This window comes from Myotis lucifugus, unplaced genomic scaffold (assembly GCF_000147115.1).
Source record: "Myotis lucifugus unplaced genomic scaffold, Myoluc2.0 scaffold_29, whole genome shotgun sequence".
In the NCBI taxonomy this organism is placed as follows: domain Eukaryota; kingdom Metazoa; phylum Chordata; class Mammalia; order Chiroptera; family Vespertilionidae; genus Myotis; species Myotis lucifugus.
Window position 1 is genome coordinate 4,441,997 of NW_005871077.1, and position 12,088 is coordinate 4,454,084.

Consider the following 12,088-nt stretch of genomic DNA (forward strand, 5'->3'; position numbering starts at 1 on the left):
AATTTCTGACATATCTCTTAGGAATACTTCTTATGATGTATCTCCTTGGGCAAGGAAAACAAAACAAAAAATAAATAAATGGGATTACATCAAATTAAAATGTTTTTGCACAGCAAAGGAAACCATGAACAAAAGGAAAAAAACCTACTGAATGGAAGAAGATATTCGTCAATGATACATCTGGTAAGGGGTTAATATAAAAAATTCATAAAGAACTCATACTACTACTCAACAACAACAAAAAATCCCAAAATATTCAATTAAAAAATGGGCAGAGGACTTGAATAGATACTTCACCAGAAAGGACATACAGATGGCCAATAGACATATGAAAAGATGCTTACGACCCCCCCTTTTTTTCTACTCCATACATGAACGTTATTTTCTCCCATTGCAGACCCTTTCTTTCCATTTTTTTTGGTTAATTTATTTTTCCCATAGGTGGGAAGCCATCCTTGATTGCTGACAATTCCTAAGGTTTAATCTTTCAGCTTTAGTCACTGTGAGGGGTAGTACTGAAAAAGTCTATAAGTGAGAATATCTCTAGTTCAGCTAGAACAGGTACCTGTTTTTGGACCAACCAACTCTAGTCAAATTATATTGATTCAGAGGGGTGAAGGAGGGGATTCTCAAAAAAAGGGGTGAGGTCTATTTCTGAAATACTTAGTAATGATCAGAGTAAGGGGATGAAAGTCATGTTAATATAGAATAACATAAAGAAAAAAGGATAGTATTTTATTATTATGCATGAATTATACAGTGGCACAATAGGGTAATCATGCTGGTTTTGGGGAGAGCTAATAGACCTATTCGTGAGGATCTGGTCAAGTTGTTGGTCTATCTGTTGATCTGTAGTGAAAGGGGGAAATGAAAAAATAAGTATATATCCAGGGGACCTTGAAAAGTTCTTCCTTTATTTATGGGACAAATTGGGGTTCCAATTAAAGATTGGATTATAAGATGGTTTGTGAAAGCATCCTATCTAATAATAGACAAACATGGTAATTGACTGTACCTTCGCTACGCCTCCCATTGGCTAATCAGCACGATATGCAAATTAACCGCCAACAAAGATGGCTGCTAATTTGCATACTGCAGGCAGGGCAGGTCAAAGCCATCCAGCCTGCCCTGCTGCCATCCGGGCTTGCTATTTGCCACCTGGGGCGGTAGGGCAGGACAGGGACATCCTGCCTTCCCTGCCACCATCCGGGCCTGCTATCTGTGACCCAGGGCGATGGGCATCCTGTGTGTGACCTAACCTGGGGTGGCCAGGCAGGGCAGCAGTGATCGGCTGGCCCGCCCTGGAGTCCCGTGTGCGACCCGACCCAGGGCGGTGGGGCGGAACTGCATGGCTCCTCTGTCACCCCAGCTTCCTCATCACAGCTCCCTTGGGGGCCTAAGCCTTTAGTCGGACATCCCCCGAGGGCTCCCTGGCTGCCAGAAGGCTGTCTGACTGCAAGCTTAGGCCTGATCCCCTGGGGAGTGGGCCTAAGTCGACAGGTGGACATCCCCCAAGGGGTCCTAGACTGCAAATGGGCACAGGCTGGGTTGAGGGGCCCGAGGGGTCCTGGATTGTGAGAGGGCTTAGGCAGGCCGAGGGACCCCACAGATGCATAATCAGGGTGGGAGAGAGATGAGGGAGGTTGGCCAGCCAGGAGGGACCATGAGAGGGCTCCATGGCATGTCCGGCCCATCTTGCTCAGTCCTGATCGGCCAGATTCCAGCAGCAAGCTAACCTACCAGTCTAAGTGTTTTCCCCCTGGTGGTCAGTACACATCATAGCGACCGGTCAACCAGTTGACTGCCCCCTGGTGGTCAGTGCATGCCATAGTGACTGGTCAACTGTCTGCCCCCTGGTGGTTAGTGTATGTCATAGCGAGCGGTTAAGTGGCCTTAGCATATCATTAGCATATTATGTTTTGATTGGTTGATTGGCCGACTAGACACTTAGCATATTAGGTTTTTATTATATAAGATGTGGCAAATTGAAAGTCGTTGAATGAACTTAAGTGGCCAGCTAGGGCACTGGCAAGGCAAAAACATCCATCTGATCAAAAATATAATGACAGAGTCTTCACACCACTAAAAAAACTAAATTTAATGTTGATTACAGACCTAAATGTAAGAAAACAAAATTATAAATATAGGGAAATGCATTTCATTCTATCAAAATTTGAAACATCTTGTTCAAAAAATGAATCAAAGTTTAAAGATAAGCCATGGACTAGGAGAAAATTATTGTGCACATACAAGACAAAGGAATGATAAGAATATATAATTCCATAAAAAGGCAAACAATTCTCAAAAAATAGGCAAAGTATATATAATTTAAGGAAGAGACAAAAATGGCCAGTAAACATTTTAGAAGATGCACAATCAGAATTGTGATCTGGGAAATGCAAAACAAAATAGCAACAATCTAATCTAATAAAAGACAAATAGGGTAATTAACTGTACCTCCGACACACTTCCCATTGGCTAATCAGGGCTATATGCAAATTAACTGCCAACAAGATGGCGGCCAGCAGCCACACAGCTGAAGCGAACATGAGGCTTGGTTGCCCCGGCGATGGAGGAAGCCAAGATTCCCCACCTGCTGCCGCCCGGCTCTGAGCTGCACTCTAAGAAACAATGTTGCAATTATAGAAGCTAAACAAACCCTAAATACCTGCTTTCAGCAGAGGAGGCCTCAGAGCTGGAGCTGCAACAGTGTTTCAATTATAGAAGCCAAACAAACCCCAGATACCTGCTTTCAGCCAGCTGAGACCTCAGAGCTGGAGCCTGGCCTCAGAGCTAAAGCCAGCTCTCAGCTTCTATTTACCTTCTATGGCTGTCAGCTCCAGTGACAGCCATAGAAGGTAAATAAATTCCAGAATAAAAAAAGAAAAGAAAAAAAGGAGAGGTTGGGAGCTTCAATCGCCCACCAGCCTGAAAGAAGCCCTCAGCCCCCCACCCAGACTGGCAAGGCACTCCAGTGGGGACACCCACCCTGAAGTGGGTGTGACCAGCTGCAAACAGCCATCATCCCCTCATACAGGCTGGCCAGGCACCCAAGCGGGACCCCCGCCCTGATCTGGGAATCCCTTCAGGGCAAACCAGCCAGCCCACACCCGTGCACCAGGCCTCTATCCTATATAGTAAAAGAGTAATATGCAAACTGACCCTAACAGCAGAAAGACTAGGAATGACTGGTCACTATGACACACACTGACCACCAGAGGGCAGATGCTCAATGCAGGAGCTGCCCTCTGGTGGTCAGGGGGATCTCACATGAGGAGCTCTGCTCAGCCACAAGCCAGGCTGATGGCTGCCAATACAGTGGTGGTGGTGGGAGCCTCTCCTGCCTCCTCAGCAGCGCTAAGGATATCCGACTGCAGTTTAGGTCTGCTCCCTGCTGGCAAGTGGACATCCCCTGAAGGCTGCCGGGTTGCCAGAGGGATGTCTGACTGTCAGCTTGGGCCCAATCCCCCGGGGAGCAGGCCTAAGCCAGCAAGTGGTCATCCCCTGAGGGGTCCCAGACTGGGAGAGGGCACAAGCCAGGCTGAGGGGACCCCCCCCCCCCCCCAGTGCACAAATTTTTGTTCACCGGGCCTCTAGTACATTTAATAAAAAGAAAGAAAAAAAATAAAAATGAATCTTGTTGCCTATGTTTTCTTCTAGAATTTTTATGGTTTCATGATTTACATGTACGTCTTTTATCCATTTGAGTTTATTCTTGTGAATGGTGTAAGTTGGTGGTCTAGATTTATCTTTTTGGTATGTATCTGTTCAATTTTACCAGCATCATTTATTCAAGAGACTGTTTTTACTCCATTATATTCTCTTCACTCTATTTTCAAATATTAATGAACATAATGGTTTGGGTTGATTTCTGGGTTGCTGTTCTGTTCCATTGATCTATATGCCTATTCTTATGCCAGTACCAGGCTGTTTTGATTACAGTGATTTGTAGTATAGTTTTATATCTGGTATTGTGATCCCTTCAAGTTTGTTCTTGTTTCTCAAGATTGCTGTGGGTATTTGGGGTATTTTTTGGTCCTATACAACTTTTTAGAATATATGTTCTAAATCTGTGAAATATGCCGTTGGTATTTTAAGAGGGATTGCCTTGAATCTATAGATTGCTTTAGGTAGTATGGGCATTTTAATTATGTTAATTCTACCAATCCATGAACACAGTATATTCTTCTACTTGTTTATATCTTCCTCTATTTCTTTTTTCAGTGTCCTGTAGTTTTCCAAATACAGGTCTTTTATCTCTATTACCTGGGTTAAGTTTATTCATAAGTATCTTAATATTTTTATTGTAATGGTAAATAGGACTGTTTTATTCATTTCTCTATCTGAGAATATATTATTGGCGTATAAAAATGCCACAGGCTCTAACCGGTTTGGCTCAGTGGATAGAGTGTCGGCCTGCAGACTCAAGGGTCCCAGGTTCGATTCCATTCAAGGGCATGTACCTTGGTTGCAGGCATATTCCCAGTAGGAGGTGTGTAGGAGGCAGCTGATAGATGTTTCTCTCTCATCGATGTTTCTAATTCTCTATCCCTCTCCCTTCCTCTCTGTAAAAAATTAATAAAATATATATTTAAAAATAATAAAAAATGCCACAGATTTCTAGGTGTTAATTTTGTATCCTTCTACATTGCAGAAATCATTATTCAATCTAGTAGTTGTTTGGTGGAGTTTTTAGGGTTTTCTATGTACAATATCATGTCATCTCCAAATAATGACAGTTTTACTTCTTCTTTCCAATTTGGATGACTTTTATTTCTTCTTCTTATTTGATCCCTGTGGCTAAGCCTTCCAGTACTATGTTGAATAAGAGTGGTGAAAGCAGACATCCCTGTCTTGTTCCTGTTCTTAGGGGAAATGGTTTTAGTTTTTGCCCATTGCATATGATTTGATTGTAGAGTTGTCATATTTGGCCTTTATTATGTTTAGGAATGATCCCTCTAATCCCCTTTGCTGAAAGTTTTTATCAAAAATGGGTGTTAGATTTTGTTGAATACTTTTTCTGTGTCTATTGATATGATCATGTGATTTTTGTCTTTCAATTTGTTTATGTCATCTATTGACTTGTGGACATTGTACCAGCCTTGCAGCCCTGAAATAAATCTCACTTGATCATGGTGTATCATCTTTTTAATATATTGCTGGGTCCAATTTGCTACATTTTGTTGAAGATTTTGGGTCTATGTTTATCGGGGATATTGGCCTGTAATTCTCTTTTTTGGTAGCATCTTTATTTGGTTTTGGAATTAGGATAATGCTGGCCTCATAAAAAGAGCTTGGAAGTGTTCCTTCCTTGGGATTTTTTGGAATAGTTTGAGCATGATAAGTGTTAGTTCTTCTTTGAATATTTGGTAAAAATCCCCTGTGAAGCCATCTGAACCAGCACTTTTGTTTGCTTGGAGTTTTTTTAAATTACTGCTTCAATTTCATCTCTTGTATTAATGTGTTTGCTAATATATCTCTTCAGGAAAGGGAAACAAAGGGAGAAAATAAACAAATGAGACTACATCAAAATAAAAAGATTCTGCATAGTAAAGGAAACCCTCAACAAAATGCAAAGGGACCCCACTATATGGGAGAACATATTTGCCCAATGATACATCTGATAAGGGGTTAATTTCCAAAATATATAAGGAACTCATACAACTTAACAAAAGGAAGACAAACAATTCAATTAAAAAATAGTCAAAGGACCCAAAAAGACACTTCTCCAAAGTATACATAGAGAAGGCCAAAGACATATGAAAACATGCTCAAAGTCACTAATCATCTGTGAGATGCAAATCAAAACAACAGTGAGGTACCATCTCACACCTGTCAGGATGGCTATCATCATCAAATCAACAAATGACAAGTGCTGGCGAGGATGTGGAGAAAAGGGAACCCTAGTACACTGCTAGTGGGAATGTAGACTGGTGCAGCCACTATGGAAAACAGTATGGAACTTCTACTTGACCCAGTGATCCTACTTCTAGGAATATATCCTAAGAAACCTGAAACATCAATCAGAAAGAATGTACTAGTATGCACCCCTATATTCATAGCAGTGCAATTTACAATAGCTAAGATCTGGAAACAGCCCAAGTGCCCATCAGCAGATGAGTGGATAAAAAAGCTGTGGCACATCTATACCATGGAATACTATGCAACAGTAAAAAAGAAGGATCTCTTACACCTTGAGACAGCATGAAGGGATCTGGAGAGGATTATGTTAAGCAAAATAAGCTAGTCAGAGAAAGACAAGTATCACATGATCTCACTCATATGTGGAGTCTAATAAACAAAAAAAAATCTGATGAACAAATAGATCCAGAGGCATAGAAACAAAGATCAGACTGATAAATCTCAGAAGGAAGGTGGAGGTCGGTGGGTGGGAAGAGATTAAACAAAGAATTTATATGTATACTAGAGGCCAGGTGCACAAATTTGTGTACAGGTGGGATCTGGCCAGGCCACCCTGATTGGGGCTGATTGGGCTGGGCTGGCTGCGGGGAGGGGATGTGGGAGGTTGGCCAGCTGGCGCCACCATCCACTGGGGTGGGTGAGGGGTTGATTGGGGGCGGGGCCTGCCAGAGGGAGGGGCCACAAGTGATTGGTGGCTGGCCCCGCCCCCTGGTCAAACTCCTGGTTGAAGGGACAATTTGCATATTAGACTTTTATTATATAAGATAAGCATAACCCTTGGAAACAGACAATAGTATGGCAAAGGCCTGGGGTATGTCATGGGGTCAGGCTAATAGGGGGTCAGTGGGGGAAAAAAAGGGTAAATATATATATATTATATATTACTTTTAACAATAAAGGTAAATTTAAAGAAATGTATCTTGTTGGAGCCATGCCAGGTGGTTCAGTTGGTTTGGGTGTCATCCTGTACACTACAATGTTGCAGGTTCTATATTTGGTCAGGACACATACTTTGTAGGTTTGATCCCTGGTTGGGGTGCATATGGGAGCCAACCAATGGATGATGTATCTCTCTCAAACTGGTCTCTCTCTCTCTCTCTCCTCTCTCTCTCCTCTCTCTTCCTCAAATCAATAAACATATCTTTGGATGAGGATGAAATATAATGTATCTTGTTAAGTAAAAAAGAGAGAAAGAAAGAAAGAAAGGAAGAAAGAAAGAAAGGAAGAAAGAAAGAAAGAACTGGTATTTAAAATAAATGAGTTGATATATGTTTAGCAATATAAATAGATCCCAGAAATTGTGTTAAGTGAAAAAAAATAAGTTGAGAATATTTAGTGATGTCATTTATGTGAAAAAATACAAGGGACATCCAAACCAATAACAAAAATTGTAGAATCTAATAGGTTCATGCAGTATTTACAAATTCATGGAACAGTTCTGGAAAGATATACAGCAATCTAATATCTCCAGAGCAAGGGCGTAATGTCTGGCCCTCAAACTGTATAAGGCCCACAAAATCATGTGGTCTGGCCTTGCCAAGACATTAGGGGTGAGTTAATTAAATGTTTGACCAAATATAGCAGGCTAATTTTGTATGGCCCACGAATGATATTATAAATATCCAAATGGCCCTTGGCAGAAAAAAGTTTTCCCACTCCTCTGGGGAGAGCATTGAATTTTTGGAATGGTAGTCAAAGTATAGTCTAATCTTATCTGTTATACTTAAATTATTTTACAAAGAATATGTATAAGTATGTCACATAAATAAAACATAAAATTATATATATTTTTATTTTTTTCAGAACTAGGAATGATAAAATTTTGTTAGAAACTGTAAGTATGGCACTCTCAATTTGAAATTGTACTTTGTCCTTGTTGTTAATGGATTCTAGAAATTGTCAGAATATGTCATCTTAAAGATCCAATGATTAATTAGTTTATTCAAAAGATTTCTATACATATGTGAGCTGGAAAGCTTTTTTTATTTTTTTGATTTTACTAGACCTTATCATCTCTCAGAAATACTTCACTGATGAATACTTAACTGTAATATCCTTTAGTTTTCTAAACTTTAATTCATTGTCACTTCTAGTTCCTTTTGCCTATTTCTGCCTCAATTACAACTTTCCATTACAGATTAGTACCAATGGTTCATTCTTTTCATGATTTAATGAAGACTTTCTTACTTTAATAATTAAGTACTCAAATAAATTCTCTATATTGATATTTTGCTTTTCATTGTTACTAAAATTATAATATTTGTTTTTAGAAATACAAACAGATGCAAAATGATTTCCAAATGTTATCAGAGAAGAAATTGATGCTGGAAAGTGAACTAGAAAAATTGAGGATTATAGAGGTTAGTTAAATTTTAGTGACTGAAAATGGAATACAGTACCTGAAAAGCCTTATTATATTAAAAAAGGAATAAATATATATTTAAATGTTTTATTATACATTTTCAATATTTATAATTGGTAACATTTGTATTTTAAAACTTAAAAAATGCTGTATTTAAATTATATTATTTATGAAAACCAAAAGAATGCTATAAAAAATAGACTAAATTTTAAACATTCTGAAAGACATTTCTAGACCAAATATTTACCTTTATTTAAAATACCAATCAATTAAGGTTTTCAAATACATCTTAAATGCATTTTATTGTATTTTATTGTATTCTTTGCAATTATATAATGTGTGTCCCAGTTCATTAAACCAAATAGAGAGAATAGAAGTATCCAGCATAAAATTTGTTTCCTAATTTTATCCACTTTGCAATTTTTATAAAGCTTATAAATTTCAAAATGTAGACAACAAAGTCAAATGGACTGGAAGCAAATTTTTACTAACTACTTAAAACCATAGGATGTATGTTTTAACATGAAATCAACATAAATTGAAGGAAAAATACTCTTTCTTAACTGTACTAATGGTGGTTACCAAATAATGTTTCCTTACCAGATGAGGAAGCAGAAGTAGTACCAGGAGGTTTTCTACTTAATCAGTTTGAGAAGTAGTGATCCTACACAGGTGTCAAATATAAGGTCAGGACTGTCAAACACATCCAATTAGGAATAGTTCCAGTTAGGTATAGTTCCAACTAGAAATAGAAAATAAATAAATTAATTAAATAAAAATAAAGTAGTAAATTATTTTATATATATATGCCTAAGTGACCATTACAACCGAACGACTGGAATGACCAGCTGGTAGCTGTGATGCACACTGACCCAGACCTTGCTGCTGGTGCCCTGATAGCCCCAAATCTGGTTCACCCACACCCCGGACCCAGCAAAACTAGCAGCCATCTGCAGATCACTTTGTAGCTCATGCCTAGTGGCCCTGGATAGGGCACAGGTGGTGGCTGACCTTGCCTGTATTTCTCCGGAGGCCCCACCTTGTAGAGAGCTTCAGACTTCAACAAAGCACCACCAAACCATTTCCACAAGCAACACAGTTAAGGGACAGACTCAATGAGCACCATAGCCCTGCTGAAGCCAGTTCTGCTCTGTGGGGTCAGCCCTTGAACAACAGATTCTCCATGGTAGTTGTAGCCAGTCCTTGCTGCCAATTGGACTGGAGATAGATCCCTCCCCTTGATGTACCATTAACAATCAAGGCTTAACCACAACAGAAAGGTGCACACAGACCATACAAGGTGTGTGTGGGGGGGTGCGCCTGGAGTGCCCAGGTAAGGTGAATGGGGAGGCTGTGCCACTGTGCCCTACAGAAAACCTACTATATTAGGCCACTCTATCAATACCAGGAGATAAAGCAGCTCTACCTGATACATAGAAACAAACACAGGAGGAAGCCAAATGACTTGATCAAGAAATATATCCCAAATGGAAAAAAAACAAAGAACAAAACTCCAGAAAAAGAACAAAACAAAATGGAGACAAGCAATCTATCAGATGCAGAGTTCAAAACACTGGTTATAAGGATACTCAATTATCTCAGTAAGAACTTCAACAACGAGATAGAAAACATACCAAGGAGATACATAGAAAAGCACCAGTCAGAAATGAAGAATACAATAACTGAAGTAAAGAGTACATTACAGAGAGTCAATAGTAGAGTAGATGAAGCAGAGAGTACCACATAAGAACAGAAAAGAAAGAAAGAAAAGGAATTTCAAAAATGAGGATAGTTTAAGGAGCTTCTGGGATAACTTCACATAATCATTAAAAATTGAAGGTGAAGTAAAGAGCTTCCGAGACAAGCTAAAAGCTAAAAGAGTTTATTACCACCAAACCAGTATGATAAAAAAGGTTAAATGGTTTTCTTTTAGAAAAGGAAAGGAAAAAAAGAGGAACATAGTTAGAAAGAATAAAATGGTAATAAATATATACCTATCAATAATCACTTTAAATGAAAATGGGTTAAATGCTCCAATCAAAAAAGACATATAGGCCTGAATGGATAACAAAACAAGACCCTTACGTATGCTGTCTATGAGAGACTTCAGATTGAAAGAAATATACAGATGAAAAGTAAAGGGATGGAAAAATATTTCATGAAAATGGAAACAAACAACAACAACAACAAAAACCCAGAAAGCTGGGGTAGCAATACTTATACCAGACAAAATAAACTTTAAAACAAAGGCTATAATAAGAGACTCAGAAATACCCATCAATTCCACTTCTGGGTATTTATCTGAAGAAACCCTAGATACTAAAGTGAAAGGCTAAATACATATATTTGTTCATTGCAGCTATGTTTACAATAGCCAAGATATGGAAGAAACATAATTGTCCATGAATAGATGAATAGATAAAAATGTGGTGCATACATACAATGAAATATGACTCAGCCATAAAAATATCTCGCTATCTCCAACAACATGGGTAGACCTAGAGGTTATTGTGCTGAGTGAAATAATTCAGATAGAAAAAGACAAATGCCAGATCATTTCACTTATATGTGGAATCTAAAAAACAAAATAAATGAACGAGCAAAACAGAAACAGACTCATAGATACAGAGCATATGTTGATGGTTGCTGGATGGGAGGAGGTTTGGGGGACAGGTGAAAAAGGTGAAGGGATTAAGAAATACAAATTGGTAGTTACAGAATAGTCATGGGGTTGTAAAGTACAGTATAGGGAATATAGTCAATAATGTAGTATCTATGTATGATGTCAAATGAGTTAACTAGATTTATCAGGGTTATTACTTAGTAAATTATATAGTTGTCTAATTACTGGGTTGTCCACCTGAAACTAATACAATATTGTCTGTCAACTGTAATTGAAAAATTAAAAAAATATTAAAATATTGTGGGGCTTCTTAGATAACTCGAAGGTGCTGCAGCAGTTTCTGGTTTGCTTTCTTGTATTGTTTCTTTAGGTTTTGTGTGTGGAAACATAAAGAAGTATAGAAACGTGAAGGAAAAATATGGAAGATTATGTCTACTTGTATAGTAGTAGTATTATATACCAAGATATCTATGAGGATAAAACCCAAGATATCCTTGAACCCAGGGTGCATATATTCTTTCCAATTCATGTTTTCAGTCTTCTTAAGATATATTCCTAGAAGTGGGATCACTGGCTCAAATGGCAGTTTCATTTTTAATTTTTTAAGGAAACTTCATAGTGTTTTCCATACTAGCTGCACAGTCTGCATTCCCATCAGCAGTGTACTAGGGTTCCCTTTTCTCAAAATTCTTTCCAGCACTTGTCATTTGTTGGTGTGTTGATGGTAGCTATTCTGACAGGTGTAAGGTATATCTCATTTTGGTTTTAATTTGCTTTTCTCTGGTGATTAGTGATGTTGAACATCCTATCTAATAATAGACAAACATGGTAATTAACCATACCTCCGCTACACTTCCCATTGGCTAATCAGGGTGATATGCAAATTAACTGCCAACAAAGATGGCGGCCAGCAGCCAGGCAGCTGAAGCGAACATGAGGCTCGGTTGCGCCAGTGATGGAGGAAGCCAAGGTTCCCCGCTTGCCACAGCCGGGCTCTGAGCTCCAGTCTAAGCAACAATGTTGCAATTATAGAAGCTAAACAAACCCAGAAACCTGCTTTCAGCCAGCCGGCCTTGGAGCTGGAGCCGCAACAAAGTTTCAATTACAGAAGGTAAATAAATCCCAGAATAAAAAAAGAAAAAGAAAAACAGGAGAGACAGGGAGCTTCAGTTGCAGGCTTG

At 38.9% G+C, this 12,088-nt stretch overlaps 1 protein-coding gene across 1 annotated transcript in view; it reads left to right on the forward strand.

Annotated features, from left to right (window-relative positions):
• CCDC7 (coiled-coil domain containing 7) overlaps positions 1-12,088 on the forward strand; it is a 172,791-nt gene that overhangs the window by 118,255 nt on the left and 42,448 nt on the right. Inside the window, exons 10-11 of the mRNA XM_006086710.3 lie at positions 7,726-7,756; positions 8,193-8,282. Coding sequence (XP_006086772.1) covers positions 7,726-7,756; positions 8,193-8,282 — 121 coding nt within the window. The remainder of the gene's footprint in view (positions 1-7,725; positions 7,757-8,192; positions 8,283-12,088) is intronic.